Source organism: Scatophagus argus, chromosome 12 (genome assembly GCF_020382885.2).
Source record: "Scatophagus argus isolate fScaArg1 chromosome 12, fScaArg1.pri, whole genome shotgun sequence".
NCBI lineage: Eukaryota > Metazoa > Chordata > Actinopteri > Scatophagidae > Scatophagus > Scatophagus argus.
This window is the reverse complement of record NC_058504.1, coordinates 12636382-12654726: the sequence shown is the minus strand read 5'-3', so window position 1 is coordinate 12654726 and position 18345 is coordinate 12636382. Positions and strand designations below refer to the sequence as shown.

The 18345-nt window shown below is 42.0% G+C and overlaps 1 protein-coding gene across 12 annotated transcripts in view; it reads left to right on the top strand.

Annotated features, from left to right (window-relative positions):
* The window catches only part of LOC124068260 (protocadherin alpha-C2-like), a 99903-nt gene extending 82468 nt beyond the window's left edge, over nucleotides 1-17435 (top strand). For all 12 annotated transcript variants that reach the window (XM_046406361.1, XM_046406364.1, XM_046406363.1 and 9 more), the window contains exons 2-4: nucleotides 2597-2661; nucleotides 5521-5606; nucleotides 14269-17435. In XM_046406361.1, the coding sequence (XP_046262317.1) occupies nucleotides 2597-2661; nucleotides 5521-5606; nucleotides 14269-14576 (459 nt within the window). In that variant the 3' untranslated portion in view covers nucleotides 14577-17435. The remainder of the gene's footprint in view (nucleotides 1-2596; nucleotides 2662-5520; nucleotides 5607-14268) is intronic.
* The last annotated feature ends 910 nt before the right edge of the window (nucleotides 17436-18345 follow it).

Genomic DNA, 18345 nt, shown 5'->3' with positions numbered 1-18345 from the left:
GTACCGAGCCAGCAAGCCAGAGTTTTAGGATTGGTAAAGAAGGCAGAATGAGGCAGAGTTTCAATTAAATTAAAGCTTATTTTTCATGGTTTTGTCATGTTTTTCCCCCATCTAAATGTTTGATGATAACAGACACAAAATTGTTGAAATCATTTCTGGTTGTAGTAAAGCAGTATTATTAAGCAGTATTATTCGGATAAAACAAATATTATTTATTTTCTACCTAATAGTGTTTGCCGGAGAGCCTCTCTGGGTCGGCCTATGCAGATAGATAGACAGATATCAGAGAAAGAGATAAAAAGACAAACAAAGAAATCTGTAAGATAATTGTTCGGTTAACACTTGCCGTGTTTCTCATTAAATTCCAGGCATGTTTGTTCTTGCTATGTAATTAACTGGCAGCGATGTGTTTCTCAGCATTGTGTGTGGATTGGCTGGCTCGGCAATGATGAGGCGGGGGATGAAAGGTGATTGGACACAGTGTTGATGGCGGAGGTGTGAGCTCTGTATCCATGCTAGGAGTCTTCACTCAGAGGGAGAGGGAAGAAGGGAGGGGGAAAAAAAGGCGAGAAAAGGGTTGAGTGGCCAAACCAAAAGCATTCATCACTCCCTGATTTACATATGTACAGCCAGACAAGGAAAGGATACACTAAAGAAATGCTTTCCCCTCTTAATTTAAATTCTATCCCTCCACTTATTAAACTCAACGTATTGATTTGTCCTCCTCAGTATACATATTTTTATTTGTCTGTTTTTGTTAACGTGTACTGTGTGGTGACTGCTAATATTCTAGTTCTGCACGGATGTCTTCCCTTGGGAGTATACATGTTTAGGTTCCAGATGCTTACATCTGATGTTTGTATGTGCTAGTGTATGTGTGTGTGTGTGTGTGTGTGTGTTTTTCATTTACCCCCATAAACACCATACGGCCAGGCAGACCGCTCCCTTCGGCTGCTGGCACGCTGCAACAGGGCAAACATTTAGCAAAGCAGTTTAGTCCCATTTGTGGACAATCTGGTTCTGAATGTGTGTTTTCTCTTTGTCTCTCTGTCTCTGTCATGCATTGTGTGAAAGGTAAAAAAGAAAGAAAATATATAAATATATTTAAGTATGGTTTTTAATACCATACTTATATATCATACTTTTGGTGTCAATCTGAACTATTGATAAAGCCACTGACTTGTTTTGATAAGAAATTGTCTTGAGCTAATCAAGTGCACCAAGTGTCTTCAGTACTGCAGTGCTCTGTTTCCATGTTCACATTCTGCTCTGATTGACTCCAGGAGGAATACCAGGCTTTTCTCATTAAGACCAAATATTGGATTTCAAAGGTGATGAATGTCCACTGCAGACTCACGGAGGTCAATGCAGCTTCAGCAGCAAGTGAACATCTGTCATATTTGAAAGGAAATGGGATTGCAAATGGGTCTCTTATGAACTGCGTGGCCAAGCAGGGAAAATTTAGTGTCCTCAGTCAGATTGGTTTAGATGCGTCCATGCTTTAGCTCGAGATTAGAGAAAGTGCAATTTCATCTGAGTTGTGTGGTCAGGTTAACAACTCGTTTTTCTGCACTGTGAGCTTGACTTTACAGAAGAATCCCAACCACTAATGAATTTTAGTCCTATAACTCATTAGTCAAGTTTTACGATGTTGCATAGATGTATAGATGTTGTACTAGATGCACAGACAGTGAAATCTCACATCAGAATGTCAATTGTAGAGATGTGGTGTCCCTGGATGCAGGACTAAGGGGGTTAATCTGATATCTGTCCCTCCTCCTTCCTCCACCTGTGACCTTCACAGAACTGGAATGACAGAGGGTAGTGGGTGCAGGGTAGAATGTAGACCGGGCTCTGCACTGTTACCATGGTGAGATGTGTCAGACTGACTCACACAGGCCGCGTTCAAGTGAAACTCAAGGTTTTGATCAGTGTAAAGAGGATGTAACAGGGAGAAAGAACTCAGCAGCACGGGAGAGGGGGTGGTGAATATACAGAAGCGGCACAGAGGAAGGGAGGGCTGTACAGCTTAAAGCAGAAAATACAGCAGAAGCTGTACAGAAGCGTTGCTGAAAAGCATCTTGCAGTAATTTTGTGATGACTTGTTTTCACATTTTGAAATAGGTGAAGGGATGAAGAGCAGTAACTGAGTCTTTCATCCCCACATACAGCAATGTGAGAGTTCTGCATAGTAAGTGAGGGAGCCATAACCAGCCTAGTCTGAGTGGACCAACCCCTGCAGGTGTTGCCTCAGGACCTATATATCACAGTACCAGGGTCAGAAATCTCTTTGTGTGTGTGTGTGTGTTACTGTGTGTGAAAATACATGCAGGGGAGGGAGGGCAGGTGAAGGCGCAAGGTGGGGGATGGGGCGGGATGAGGGCACCTAGAACCTTAGTCTTTTTTTTCTGAATGGCCCCCTTCCTTTGGAGACCCAAACTGTCATTGCTGTGTTTGGTGTGTGTGACTGAGAGTTGGTGTGCTTATGTGTGTGCGTGATGCGCATGCACTGGTAGCTCTCGCTATGACTTATTAATGAGATGGTATTGGTTTTCGCCTGTACTTAAGACTCAATTCTTCTCGCTCTCTCTTGCAGCCCAAAGTGCCGAGTGCAGACTGGAGATATTCAGCCTCCCTGAGAGCAGGAGGTGTAATGCAGAGGTAAGCATCCCATCTTTTTTCTGTCACTTTCATGTTTTGTCAAAGACCAAAAAAAACATATGACACCATCCCATCTGATGAGATTTAAGCAAATAATCAAATCCTGCACCTCTCTCTAACTAACTGATATTTAGCATCTCCTATCCATTGTTGATAGATGATAGACCAAAATTCCCCTCGGCAATCAATAAAATCTTATCTTATGCACTCACATGATAATGGTACCTTTGAAAATACTTCTTTGGCACTGGTTTTGATCCTGAGCTGACATTGAGGTCTGCTGCACACTCTTGACATTTCACTGAAACACTTTAGTCTGTTGAAATGGAATAAACAGCATCAACATGAAAGGGTACATGGATGCCCCCATTACGGGGCCACCAGGCAAAATTTTTCAACATCTTCAAAGCCCTACACCCACCTTTGTATAATGGAGCCATGTGAGGTATTCAGGTTCAGCAAAGATGTCTGAGATCATTTTGCTTCCAGCTGTGATTAATGCTGAGAAGAAAAGAGACTCACATCCACAACAGAACGTTGTGTTTACCATTTCCCATGGCATATTATTTATATTAAATATATATTAAGGTAAATTGAGAACAATTTAAATTTGATTTAAAAACATTTCAGTGAAAACAATTGAATGTGAAACATCAGAGACTGGACATAGTGAGGGTGAAGTGCAGTTGGAAGTGTTTCTCTCTTAGCATAGCCACAGACAGATGGAGAACTGACAGGAGGGAAGAGTAAGCAGCGAGGAGGTCACTGAAGGGTGAAGGGCAGGTAGTCAGGTGGAAAGATGGCCTATCACGGACTTGGGGATTGCTGCATGACCACACCAGTGATCACGTTACCCATAAGTCACTGCGCTATTACCTGCTGTGGGATCAGATGGACACGACTAAATTAAGGGTCATACAAATGAGGTGGCAGCACAGTTACAAAAAGTCACAGGCTTAATGCATTAGACTCAGCCAAAATATTTTGTCATCTGCCATCTGTGTAATCTCATATATCCTCTTCCTGTGGATATACTTGGCTTAGATAGATTTGAGACACTGGCTTTCAATAGAAAAAAAATGGCTTGGAGAAAACAGAAGTGTTTGTAACACTCAATCCTGTAATAGCGTCAGATGTGCACAAACAGAAGACTGTCTGTGTGGCTGTGGCACACAAACACACACATTTCCTGAGATGCAGTCATCTGTGCTGCTGTGCAGGCTAATGTCTTTGTCTCAGCCCACAGGCAACCTGAGTAAGGCCGTTTAGATTAGATACATGTGCCATATGTATGTACTCATGTGTGCGCTCTGATGTCCATGTCAGATTAATAACTGTGCACCATCTGAGCATCACTCATGATACACAGATTCCCTCATAATTACGGCAGGGATTAATGAGAGTTAATGTGAACCAGTCTAACACGTTAAATCTGTCTCGTGACTACCAGCCTCTGATTTGTTTTAAGTTGACTGCCCCCCATGTCCCGTTACCAAGCCTCACTGAATGTTCATCTGCAATCAGAGCTTGCATAGAGATTTTGGATACCACACCCAAACACCATGTAATGCACTGACCTATTTAATTTTGTTTCATTTCTGGTCGTATAGATGTTGTGTTTGACTTCATTTAGCGATCAGTGTATTTAGAAATGTAGCCTTATGTGAAGGAATTAATGCTAGAAAATGATGAGAGTGTACATACAGACAGTAGGAGAAGATGGGAAAGAAGGAAAAGTATATGATCAGTCCAGTGTTTGCCACATTGTTTCATTAATGTATCTTGATGATGCTGGTGCTTCAGCAGCACTTAAGATGGCCTCCATCCCCAAATCACTTGTGGGATCCTGACAGAACCACCGTACATAGAGATTTATATCCATACATCTTATAACCATCTTTAGCATTATTAAACAATTCTGCTATTTTTTAATTCCCCTGTTTTCGAGAAGGAAAACAATTACCAAAACTTCAGAATGCATAAATTATCAGGAAAAAAGACCAGATGATTAAAAACAAGTGTTTAATTTCAGGAGACCTAGTGTTACATTTAGGGACACAAGGAGAAGAATGGACAGGTGAATTCAAGTGGAATAGCAGCAGGTAGAGGAGTGGTTTTAGTTTGGGAACATTTATTTATATCTGAAATATCTCTTAGGAGTCAAATCACAGACAAAATAGTTTCATGTTACTGTCTGTGTTGTTTTTTTTCCCATTCATGGCCAAACTGACCTTTTAAAAGAGGTTTTGTCCTCATCACCTGGATCACATCAGGAAGCAGTGACCCTTTGTGATGATTCATAGGTTTTGGTTTCTATCTTCATGACTGAAATCTTTTTTGTCAGAGAAAATTTTCATCCTGCCTTTTTAAAGATAGGGAAGTGGCAGTGAGAGAAAAGCTGCAGTTTGTAGCAGCATTTCTGTTGCTGTTTAACACGACAGAGTGTGTGGTGTTTTCTAATAGAGGGGAGGGTGCTAAAATCCCACACACAGAGTGTGAAAATGTAAAAACGGCCATCTGTAATCCATAATCCAGAGAATGTTAGGAAAATTTAGGTTGAATACTTTAATCCTAATTTGAATGTCGCCTTTCTGACACTGCTACATCTCGAATCAATAAGCAAACACAGAGTACCAAGTTTTGAAATATTGTGCAGTATAGGAAACATGTGGAGACCAGAGAATTAGATATGCTCATATTGTAGTCACATACAACAATCATAATATAGACTATACATAAGTATTAAATTATATGCATGGGTGCCTTCTGTTGTGCTGTTTAATTTAACACAGCATGGTACTGTGTGAGAGAATATCTTTCCAGTGTTTAATATGTGCATGTTTATTTTATGTTTTCCAGCTCAGTGCACATGGAAGAATCTTCAGTAATGCAGGGAGCCCAAGGGGTCCTGGTTCAGAACTGGCCCACTGCATCCAGCGCCGCTGGTAAGAATCTGTCATGTTACTTTCACCTAAACCAATCACATCTTACCAATCACATCTAACTTAAACACTAGCTTATGCATAATAAAAATGAACTTCAATAAAGATGTCCGCTTGGCACACGCAGTTTAGTTTTTAAGGTCTAAGTGACAGTTGTGTACGATTTAGTTGAATGGATCTCTGAGCGACACATTCCACAGCACAGATTAAGGCCATATCTCATACCAATAACCTTGTATTCCTGAAAAGCTTATCAAACCACAAGAGGCTAATAAAATGACAAAAGAGACATATCAGCTACGAGATCGCCCCCAACCCACTCCCTACCCCTTCCCACTGCTGCAGAGAGAGGAAATGACACATGCTACGTAGGCGCAGATAGATATCTCTGCTCTCTGCATCAGGAAGGGAGACAATACAGCGAAAAAGAGGCAGAGAGAGCTAGAGAGAGGCAGCAGTTGTTTGGATTATCAGAAAGACATTTGCAGAGGTTTGAGCCACTGAGCCACTGAGGACAAACATTGGAGAAGACATTAGAAAAGAATGGTAAAGCACAATTACTTTCCCTTTCCACTTAATGTGGATCTCTCTAATTCTCTCCTTCTCATACACATGCACTCACAAAGATTAGTGGTGCCTGATGAGGAAAATAATAGAAAGGTTCACTATTTGAATATATTTGTAAGCTTAATATGAGCTATAATTTTATATGACATATGCAGATTTGAATTAATGTATGCGTGCATTTCATAATTAAAACAGCTGATTGCTAATTATTTTGTAGTGCCAGATTTTTTTTTTAATGTTGCTGTCATGTAGGAAACAATCTTAATGAATTTAAGCCATCAGTTGCAAAACAGTATTGGCAACACTTTTGGTATTCAGTGGGAAGAAGTCACTTTTTGTTCTTTTTACAGAAGAGAAAATATTTATGGTATTGTGGCCCTCAGCAGGGTGGACAAGACCTCAGCCAGGCTCAGGCAAAGCACTGCAAAGGAGCTTATTGGAAAACTAGTTGAGTCGTAAGAACAGGAACACTGGAGCATGACGAAACTCTAAATGACAGCATACTCAATGTTAAATGACATTTCGTGGACAATGTAATGTGAATGTCATTGCATATGATGCCATATTCCCTGCCCCAAACCAAGACTTATGACCAAACATGCACTGCCGCACACAGTGTCAGCGGCCTCTGTGCTTTGAGGGGAATTCAGTTGTCAACTCTTGACTTTTCCCATAATGACAAGTGGGGTCAAAAAGGATTAAGAGTGAAACAGAGAAACTGTCTGGAAGAGAAAAATGAGAGAGCAGGCAGGTGAGGTGAGACAAGGAGAGGACTGGAGCAAGGACGCCAGTGCAATTCAGTTCACATGAAGAGGTGATTTGTTGTAATTAAGGATGCAGAAATGGCCTGGCCTCCTGCCTTTTATAGACAGGAGGTGGTAGGATGGGCAGGCAGACAAACTGCCCACACACTAACTACCGTTCCTTTCCGTACACACACACACACACACCCAGCCTCCACTCTGCCATTGATTTTTTGCCTTGGCTGAGAACTTACAGCCTGCAGGCCCTTCAAAACACGAGAGAGAGAGAGAGATAGAAAGATGGATGGAGAGGGGAAGAGATGAGAACAGGCAGTAGTGACATCCTCAGGGTGGGTCAGTGGTAACAAGATCAGCTGGTGAGGATTTAAGGTGGTCTAATTAAGTCATGGCAACAGAACAACACATTTTATACACACCATCCTCGCTGTGCCTGAAGGCTTTTATTGTGCCTTCTTTATTTCATCGTTAGTCAGGTTAAAAATGGAAATATAAGCTCAGGGCTATATTAGTTTCATGTCACATTTTAGGGTTGGATTAAGGATTGTTCTGGGTTAAGTGATTGCGAAAGATTTGTGTTCTGACTTTCAAGTTCTGTTTATCATATCTGAGAAATGAGAGAAATGGAGATATTGATTCAATGTGGCCTGTCACATCACTATGAGTCACAGTCTGTGCTATTTATAACTAAGTCGTCTTGTTTGTTAGGCAGGCTGTGGTCCTTAGGTGGGGAGCAGGAGAATATGAGAGCTTGTTTTTTTTTGAGGTACTTGTTTTCAGACTGGGTGCTGTACCTGCAGGATGCTGTTTTGCCTCACACATTCTGTTTTTATCCTCCGATGTGAGACACAGAGGTAGAGCTGACAACGCCCCTGTTTCTTCCGCTCTGATTTCGAGTGTGCTGATTTGTGTGTTGGTATCAGTTTGTGTGTCTGTGTCGCAGCATCTTGTTTTGTGCTTTCATGTGTACGTGTCTGTCTGTGTGTGTGTGTGCCTGGCTGTGTTTCCAAGTGTGTTTTGGCTGCCTGCTTTGTGTACTGCTCCTGCTGTGACAGATGGAGAGCAGCCCACGCCCAGATTAACAGACCCACATTAATGAAATCAGGGTTCTGCTTGTTGTCTAATGCTCTCTCCCTGTCTGTTCTTCACTCCCTCTATGTCATCCTCCACTGACACTTCCTCTGTTTCACGGCTCTGTCTTTAAACCCCAGTCATGTAGGCATTCAGAGAAAACTGTGCAAAATTGCAACCGTCCCCTGAAGAGATAAGCAGCCAGACAGGGACAGGAGGGAGATGGGTGGGTTGCAAAGTGAGAGACAGGAAAGATAGAAGAGAACGAGCAGTAAGCGATAAGGTGGACGGCAAGGTAGAGAGCGATGGACATAAACTGTTTGCGAGGGAGTAACAATGAGTAAATCAGAGTGATCGACTGTGGAAAAGGAAAGAGAGGAAGCTGCATTAGACTGCTGTTGCTAGGGGAGAGTGGTTAGACTAGACAGAGAGAGAGACAGAGAGAGAGAGACAGAGAGAGAGAGACAGAGAGAGAGAAAGAGTTTGCAGCATTATTCTCCATCAGCACAAGCACTGTCACCATGACTCTACCAATGTCCTACTAGGATGCAGTTTCTATGGCAACCATTCATGGCCCCTAATATTGGCAGGAGAGAGCGCTGAGGGGGATGGGGTGATATAGAGAGGTGCAAACATATGGCGTGTGGTAAGGGAGGGGCAGAAAGGGGGAACTAAAATACACTGTGGCATTAGGAGGTGAAGGACAAGTCGAAGGGGACAAATATGAGCTGGAAGGAGTGACAGAGCTAAAGGAAGGAGGGGTTGTGTTTAGAAAGTCAGAGCTGGAGGTAAGATGTATAAAGTGAGAGAGAGAGAAAGAGATAGCAGAGGCGCGAGTAAGGGAAGGAGAGTGACCTACATCCACCAGGGCGGTGGTGTACTGCAGAGGTGGATGCAGCTTTACTGTTTTCTGTATCTATAGTCCAGATCTCCCTCTCTCACACACACACATACACACACACACACACACACACACACGACACACACCGAAATATACCCAGAGAGGAACTGGAAAAGACAGATTTGATAAGAGTTAACAGCAGTCAACTGCAGCAGTCACCTGTCAAGGCAAAAAATAGGCCCAAGGGTGGAGGCAAAAGGCCGGGTGAGAGGGAGAGAGTGAAGCAAGATGATGGAGGAAAAGGTGGACAAGAGGAGACTCAGCTTGGGGTTTATCCTACATTTTGATCCTTCAGCGCCTCTGGGCGTGACCATAGATCTGCTAGCTAGCATGTAGTACCATGAACTCATCCATTTACATGTATAGTATCTTTCTCAGTGTCACGTTTTGAGTGTGCTCTCTTCATAGGTGGATAAAAAGAGACAAAGTTGTAGGTAAAATAGAGAAAAGCATGCAGTTGATTTAGCCTAAAGCTAAATATGATACGTTGGAGCTGCACTGTTTTAGATAGCAAGTAATTGATATGAAAAGATTGTTGGCACAGTCAGAAAGGCAAAGTACAGAAGTTTGGAAGCTGTCAGGGACATTTCACTGTTTGTGGATCCCTCCGCCCCATCTGCTTCCTGTTCTCGACTTCAGTTATTTGCTTCCCTTTATTGTCACCCATTTTTGCTCCCAGTCTTTAGATGTCCTGCCAGCTCTCTCCCTCTCTTTTTCTCTGGAGAATAAATCAGTTTATAATTTTTCATTTCTTTTTTTGCCACAGCACCTACACACACACACACACACACACACACACACGGAGATAGCAACTCAAACTCCCACATGCACACCTACATTCAGTTGTTATTTTTATTGTGCTAAGTCCTGTCACTTGGGATTGCCTGTGTCCACCATCTGCCACATGACCCAGCTGGGAGCAGACAGCAAGGTGCTCGGCATGGCACGAAACCCAAACACATACACACACACTCGGCTGTAATTGCTCTTAAAAACAGTTTTTTGTCTTCTATCTCATTTGCTGTTGGCAAACCGGGGAAGATATGGTAATTTGTGCAGACACAAAAATGTATTCTTCCATCACCATCCAGGCATATCAGTGAGGACACAGACACATGAATATGAATTAGGTTTTGAATAGACTGGAACATCACTTTTTTTTTTTTTTTAACAGAACGTGCATACGCTGCACAGCACATCAACAGACACAGGTGCTATGCTTAAGAAGGGTGTGGTCTGACTGTTGGCTGTTGTAACAATCACAGATTTCTTTCAGTCCTTTTTTTTAAATCCCCATACCTACCATTTTCCGTTTTGATGGTGAACATTGTGTTTCATATCTGCATCCTTGCACTTCCTGGCCCTTCTTCTTCTTCCTCATCCTCCTCCTCCTCCTCCCCTTCTTTCTCGACTCGTTATGTAACGCAGCACTGCGCTCCACTGCGCTTCTGCCCAACTGGCCGACGGTAGGGTGAGACAAGGGGATGAATAAAGTAGACGTGGCAAAATGGAGCTCGGGTGATTTAAGTGGCTGTGAAAACCTTGGGCGGCACAGGGGAGGGACGGGACATTCAGGGACAGAGCAGTTGGACTGAAGACTCCAGAGATTTGGAGGGGGATGAGATATGGAGAAACCTGATCTACGAAGGAAATTTATTGATTACAGTGGCTTGTGTCACTCATTTCAAATGCAGAGGGTATAAAGTGTGCATGTTGCAGACACATGGAGAGAGTAATAGAGTTGGGGGGGTGGGGGCAGCAACAGCCATCACTATGTAACAGATAAACATCCTTGTCTCTAATGTGCCTGGAAGTTGTCACTGATGGACAAGTTGTTTAATACCCAATCACATTAATGTTACCATAAACACTGATAGGCATGCTTATGACTTTTGTCAATAACTGGGAGGGATGGATGTTAGCTGACTGAGTTTTCACGCAAGATTAGTTGAAAGGTCAGGGGAAATGAGCGATAGCAAGAGAGAGAGGGTGGTGGGGTGGGGGAGGAAAGAAGAATAGGCAGTAGAGAAGAGAGGAGGTTTTGCTCTGCAACAGCCATTGACAAATCAGACTGAAGCGATGGCTGTGTGGAGATCAGTCTTACTGTTGTCGTGAAGGAAAAGATGCAGAGCGTTAACATGTGAGGATTAAATATAGAGTGAAACCAGCCTCACAGGTGCCCATAATGCCCATGTCAACATCAAAACTACATATGTCATTAGATATTTTACAGAAATAATCCCCCAAAGCAGCAAAGATTATTATGATATGACCTTTTCACTCGCACAAGAGTGTAACACACATCTAGACTACAGCACATCCCATTTGTAAATCCAGCATAAGACATTGACCCTCTCAGCAGAGTTAGCCTACCCTGCCTTACCCTTTTCTATCTGTCTGCTCTCAGCATGACTCATCACTCTCCGGGGTGCTGTTTTGTTTATGAATGTTAGTTTGCACAGGGGCACTGGTGTCTCATCAGCTTCCCACTTTGAGATAGACAGGTAATTTCTTAGAGGCAAGAGAGGGGACACGTCAGAGCGAAGCACTGGCATTCATTAAGTATTTTTGTGCTGATTTACTCCTGTTTCTGACGTCGTATTGAGATTGTAGAATCAGGGTCATGTTTCTGCTTGGGGAGCCAGATGAGGGCTTATCAACTGGAGGAAGACTCTTGCCTTGTAAATGAATGTGACTCTAGCTGTCTCTGTGTCTACATGTGGAGGAAGCAGTGACTGGATTTAGCCTGTCCTTTCCCAATCTTTTCAGTCTCTGTCAAATTGTGTCTTCTCTCAGTTGGTGAAAACATGAGAGCTTTTTGGGGAATAATGATTTTTAAACAATTTCAGTTGCGTGACCCACTTAATTCCGATGCAGCAGTCCCAGGACGATTGTTTAAATATATCTGAGAGAATGAAACATGATGATGAAAATGACAGTTCAGACTCGAACTGCAGCTAAAAATTCAGTATTGAGCAATCTGCCAATTATTTTCTCAGACAGTGAAAAGTTTGGTCTGTAAACGTAAACAAATGAAAAATGCTCTCCTCAATGTCCTAAAGCCCTAAGTAATGTTTCAGATGACTTGTTAGTGTCCAGCCTTCAGTTCAAAACTCCAAGCTCACATCTAAGTTCACACATTAAAAAAACAAGGGAGGAGCTTTACAGCAGTCCAGACCTCTATGACTTCGTAAGACTGAAAGCCAGGCGGGAGATATCATGTTTGTCGTCTAAGAAGAGTGAGCAAAGTATGAATTTATACCCGGAATAGAAAAATAAAAAGCTTGGGAACTAATGAATTCCACTGTCACATGAATTAAAGTTTATTAGTGCTGCTGATTTACGGCTGAATCATCACCCTGCATCTGAATGTAAACACAAACACATATGTGAAGTGGAGACTCACTGTCTCTGGTCGCACACTGGTCATCATAGCAGGATAAAATCCAGCTTACACCCGACAGTTCGTTCATAGTCCTGACACAGAGAACACAGACGTGACTCTGACTAACAGAGTCATGTCTGTGTTCTCTGTGTCCGACTACATAAGTGATGGTTCATATTGTGCAGCACGAAGCAAACTGAAACCCAACATAGAGTGTTTACTTTGAGGTCGGCTGGGTAAGTTAGGGCTGGAAGCTGGTATTCTCTGCTCTGGGTACTACATGGGGTCAGGCCTTCTCTTCCAGACACTGTTCCTTCTGGTTGGATGGAGCCCTGCTCAGTTAATCTCCCCCTTTGGAAAGAACTCAGAAAAGGAGTCAGAGAAATAAAAGGAATATGTGAGGCAAGTGTGGCAAGTAGGTCACCGCTGTGAGGAAAGAACCAAAGTGATGGCGTCTTTTTGCTGGTAGACTGGGCTTAGTTTGTTATATGCCACACACAAACATTAATGCAATGACATACACCCACACAGTGAAGTAAGGGTGTGATCACCCATTGATGCATGCTCATGTATGTTATAATGCCCGTCTTGATACAGTTACACCTTACCATTACTAAATAGTGACATGTTTACTTTGTGTCCACTTTTACTGCAAGTGTCCTTTTCACCAAGGGATTGCTTATTTATTTTTGTTCAAAAAATAAAATCTTGCTTTCTTACACTTAAATTCATTCAAATACCGCACTCATACCTTATTACATTACTACACGTTTAAATAATGATAAGGGGCTTAATCTTTCATCACTCAGTGCCATAGATGTTAGCTTTGGCCAGGAGGGAGTCTTTGATTCATTGCCCACTTAGCAGTCTCCTCTCAGCATCCTCCCATTAAGTTCCACCACCCCCCACCTTTTGTAGTGTGTCATGGCCACTCATTATTGACTGATAAGATTTTTTTTTCTTACGGCCACTGCTGTGGTTATTGCTCAACTCTCCATGCAGTCAAAATTTTGGCACAGTAGGCCTGATTTATGTATATAAATGCTTGGGGCAGGTTTGCGCTGTGGCTTTTTTATTTAATTAGCTGCAGCTAATTTTATGGCCAGCCACTGAGACTGCCTCCTACAGGTCCAGTCTGCGAGCTCAAAAAGGTGCCATTCAATGGGGGGATTGGTCTGAGGAAAAACTCAAAAAATATGGTAATGCTAAACAGAGATACTGACTGCAGTTAATCTTTAATTCAGAAAACACTGATCTATCACTGATTAAAATAGAGATATGATCATAAACATATATTGTCAATAGCCTTATTTTATAGAATGATTTATGGAACTAATACAGCAGGATTTAATGAAATCAAAACAAGATGGAAGCACATAAAATGTTGCACAGGGTGACGGATGGCTTGTAAAAACCTTAGAATGTGTTTGCTTTGGTGCAGTCGAATGTCAACTTTAAATCACCCTGTAGTCAAGATAGATATCTGTGCTAGGTTATTTTTTCACTCCACTATATACATCTGTCCACTGTATACATCTGCTCATTGCACCTCCTCTTCACTTGAAAATACATTTTCACACAAAACCGACCCTGTTAATTGGCAGATCATTTGTAAATCCAGCAGAATGTGTTCTGTCAGCATCTCTTATGATATCTCTTCTGGTTATTTCTCCAGTCCTCCTTTAAATTTGCATGCATGAAGGACACATACAGGCAAAACTGTGCTTTTGAGCTGCTGTGTTTTATAAATAACATTCATTTAGCTGCAGAATGAATCGTGGATGACTTGGAAAAGAGTTAGTAACTCATGTCCTGTATGTCTCTATTGCAATTCAGAGTGGTTGGAGTAGAGGTCTAGCAGATTTTGTATTGTCCATGAGTAAGAAATCTATAATATTTGGTCATTCTAATAATTACATCTGTTCGGAGCAAATAGATTGTGAATAATTAGTCATTTCCATCTCTCTGTGTTTGTTTCAGATGCTGAAGGGGGAGAGGTGTCCCCCCCAATGGGTGCTGGCGTAGACAGCAACAGTTGGCACTTTCGCTATGGCCCCGGTGGTCCCGGTGCACCCCCACAGCACCTGAAACCTGGCGAGGTTCCCCCAGAAGCCTTCATCATCCCTGGCTCCCCCGCCATAATATCCATCAGACAGAACCAGGGAGGAGAGGACGACAAAAGTGATTTCATCACCTTTGGCAAGAAAGAGGAGGCCAAGAAGAAAAAGAAGAAGAAGAAGGAGAAGAAAGACAAGAAGGATAAGGGGAAGGATGATGGTGACGAGTAGAGGCGCAGAAAGAGAAAACAGCAAAGAAGTAAAGGGTGTTGTTAAAACAGAGGTACCAACCAAAGTCCACTGGGCAAAAAGAAAATGTGAAAACTATTATAGATTTTCCAATTTCATCATATTACCCACTTTCACTGATAATATTTTAAAGCTCTTTCTGTTATGAACCTGGCCTTACCAAGATTTATTTTACCTTCAGTCCCTGCCTGAGGTAAATTATTGATCTTGCCTTGATAAACAGTAAAGTGATTGATTTTGCTCCACACCCCGATGTGCCTATACACCCTGAGTCAACTCATGTCAGTCAAAAAGAAAGGACCACCCTTTTGCCCTCGTCTTGATTTTATTTTCTCCTGTGAACCCACTGGGCACGTTGGCACCTCTGTCTTACCCCCTCCCCAACTATGACATGTAAACCATTCTCTCTGAGAGAAGACAAATACTTTGTACAATAACAAAAAGCTCTGTGCCAGCCAAGGAAAGAAGAAAGACAACGGAGAATGAGACAGATGCACGCCATCTGAAGCTGGACACACACTACTTGTAAATAGCACAGGAGAGAGTCACTGAAACTAAGGCTGACATGACACTGCTTCAGATTCCTCCGGTAATTACCAACAGTGTTTCCTGAGGTCTTAATGAAAACACATGTACACAGGCGCATGCTCAAACACTCTAACATGCAAACGTATACATACACTTACCATGACAAGGTAGACACAGAAAGCACTTGAGACCTAGAGAGAGGGAGAGAGTAAAAAAAAGGAAAGAAATTCAACAGACATCCAAGAAATGTGCTTAAAAAAATAGACACTGCAAGCTTTTGTGCGCTTGTGTACATCAACCCTCTCAGGATGGAAGCAGCATCCTTTGCGATCACTCTGTATTTGCTCACTGCATTTGAAGGACACAGAGAGAGAATCATCTCCAACCAGAACCCCAGCTGAAGAATGCAGAGAGCACCGGAAAGATGGAGATGTGGAGGAGGATTCCTCACATTCTCCTGAACATCACAGAGGGGAGAGTCCGGCTGAGCTGGTTTGAGACTCCGCTTTCAGTCATTGGACTCTGACAAAACCTTACAGAATTTTAGGAGAGTGTTGAGATTTTGATAACACCTTCTCTTCTCCCCCTGCTGCAGCAAAAGCCTAACGCTGTCTGCTTTGAATGTTTGGTAGCAACCAGTCTTTACCTGATACCTTGAGTTTACAACTGCTCACCTGCTTGTACTTGCCCTAAGCTGCCACGAGCCGTCCACTCCTTCCCCCCAACTGCCTTTTCCCCCCACAGTCACCCACTCCACTGACTGCCTCTTCGTGTGATGATGAAGTCTGTGAAAAAATTTTGTTTTCATTTGTTCTCTAAAGAGATTCACTATTCTGGCTTTTTCTTCATTTCCTTCCTTACAGCTTTAACTGCTTTTTGCGTGTCATGCCAACCTCCTAATTACCCCCTATTTACACTGCACCCAACCCCCACTCTGACCCCCTGCTCAGGATCGATCCTGGCAATGGCCTGCTCTGAGCATTGTGGTGTGCTGCGAACAGCATGGAGTAATGTGGACGAGGCCTCGGGAAGCCCATTTGGGGGTCTGTGCCCTGAACTCTTGTCAGATGTCTAAGTGCACAAAGGTTCAGTGCTTTTAACTTGTGAGTACTACATTATGCTGTTTATTTTCCTGTTTGTAGCCTCTGATGAGAGAGGACCAGGTGGGATGAGGCACATTACACAGGTGGAGGACTGGCATAGAGTGAGGAGACAGGTGCCGTGGGCTTGCTCTCCCCCTCTATGTACAAGAGAAGAACATTGTTCTCTGAAGTAATTGTTCAGGATCATTGAGTCACATATTAGATTTTGCACACCGTAAATGCAGTGCAGACTTTACATAGATTGTCTCTACATTGGTTAAGCTAAAAAAAATGGGCATCTATGAATTCCCACGGCTCCATCCCACCAGTCCTCTCTCAGGAGGTATTGTAAAAGGGGCGCACACATGCCTTTGAGACCTGCCTCTGTTGGTTCCCCTCCCCTGCCTGTAACTTGTTGCCACGTCCCCAAAGTTTTGCGGCTCAGTATGACGTCAGTCCATTAAGTGGCTGCTGCATGTACTGCTCTAAGGAAACACATACTATATAGAGAAATATATATATAAATAGATAGATGGCTATGATTTTATTCTTTTGTATTATCATTTTTCTTCATTACTTGCACAGGAGATATTTGTATGTACTTCTGTCCGCCAAACATCTATGTACTACAATCTTCACACTCCACAGATGTTGTATGGCATCCACTAAACCTCTTTAGATATTTGTAAATGCTATAGTGTGATACCTTTCAACGCAAGTTTATTATTTTTCTTTTACCAGCAAGAAAAGAAAAGGAAAAAAAAAAACACTCTCTGTGTCCAGCTTTGACATGACGATCTAACTAACACTGTAATATTGTAACTGAAATATGTATGATCCTATGATGAGCTATCACTTCCCTTTCACTTCAAAGAAAAAAAAAAAAACTCAAAAAATATTCCTGTATAAAACAAACAAACAAGCAAAAAAACAAAAACAAAAACAAACAAAAAAAAACATATATGTAGTGTATGCTTGTGTTTAGTGAGCATTCATGCTGTCATTCTTTCCCAATGTATGGTGGTGAACTATGGTGGCAATGTGCTGTCCCGAATGGACTAGCCCAGATCTGTTGTAAAACCTTTTTTTTGTACACCCGCTCATCAGCTGTGACAGTGAAGTAGTGAAATTCATTTATTTCATTTATTTTATGACTTTTTTTTTTATTTTACTTAAATGGAAACAGTGGTAATGTGTTTTGTTTATAAATCACTAATAAAGTTTTCTTTCTTAAAAATAAATGTTAATTCATTGTCTCTGGGGTTGGAGTGGTGGGTGAGTGTGTGTGTTCTCATTTTCTTTCTGTCATTTAAAGAAATATATTACCATGAAATTAGTTATTCATTACAAGACAATAATTTTCTTTAGATGAGTAAATAAAATGCAGAATATGATTGAATTTAGATAATAGTTTTGTTTAGGTTATTAATACAAATGGCAGTTTTTACACAGTTCATCTGTGCCTGAAGACTATTTGTGATTAAAAGAGAGCCTTATGTAATGAAAGCCTTAATTAAAAATTAGTATTAGATTTATCCTTATTTTGGTGGTCGTTTTATCTCTGGAGAGTCTTTTAAAAATGGGTCAGTGCAACACCAAGCAGGAGAGAATGGATCAGAAAGAAGGAGAAGGAATACCTCTCTCCACATCTGTGAGGGCAGGACTGATAAACTATCTCCAAGCTGCTCTGCTCCATCTCTCATGCTGTCATGTCAGTGCAGACATGCACTCACATGTGAGACACAGGCAGAATGACCTGCCCAGCATTGCTGCTCCATTTGTCCTTGCTGAAAGCCATGGTCACAGATGGTCCAAGTGGTCCCTTGTGTTAGGAAGCTTCCACAAGCAACATAATTTTGTAGAGTAGCTAAGTAGATTTATTGTATTCCTGAGGGTAATCTTGGAAAAAAAAAAAAGGATCACAAAAGAGAGACATCAGTCACGCTGGCCTAGATAAAGTGCAGTATTGCTAATCAATACTTTTATCCAGTCATCTATGGCAGCCAGCTCGAAGGTTTCCTAAAGAGTCATTTAGAGCTCTAAACTTGGCAGCAGATTTCCCATTTTATTGTTTTGTTTGTTCAGAATAAACACAATTTCATAATTAGTCATGGCTGAGTGTTAAATGGATGTGCTTGGTC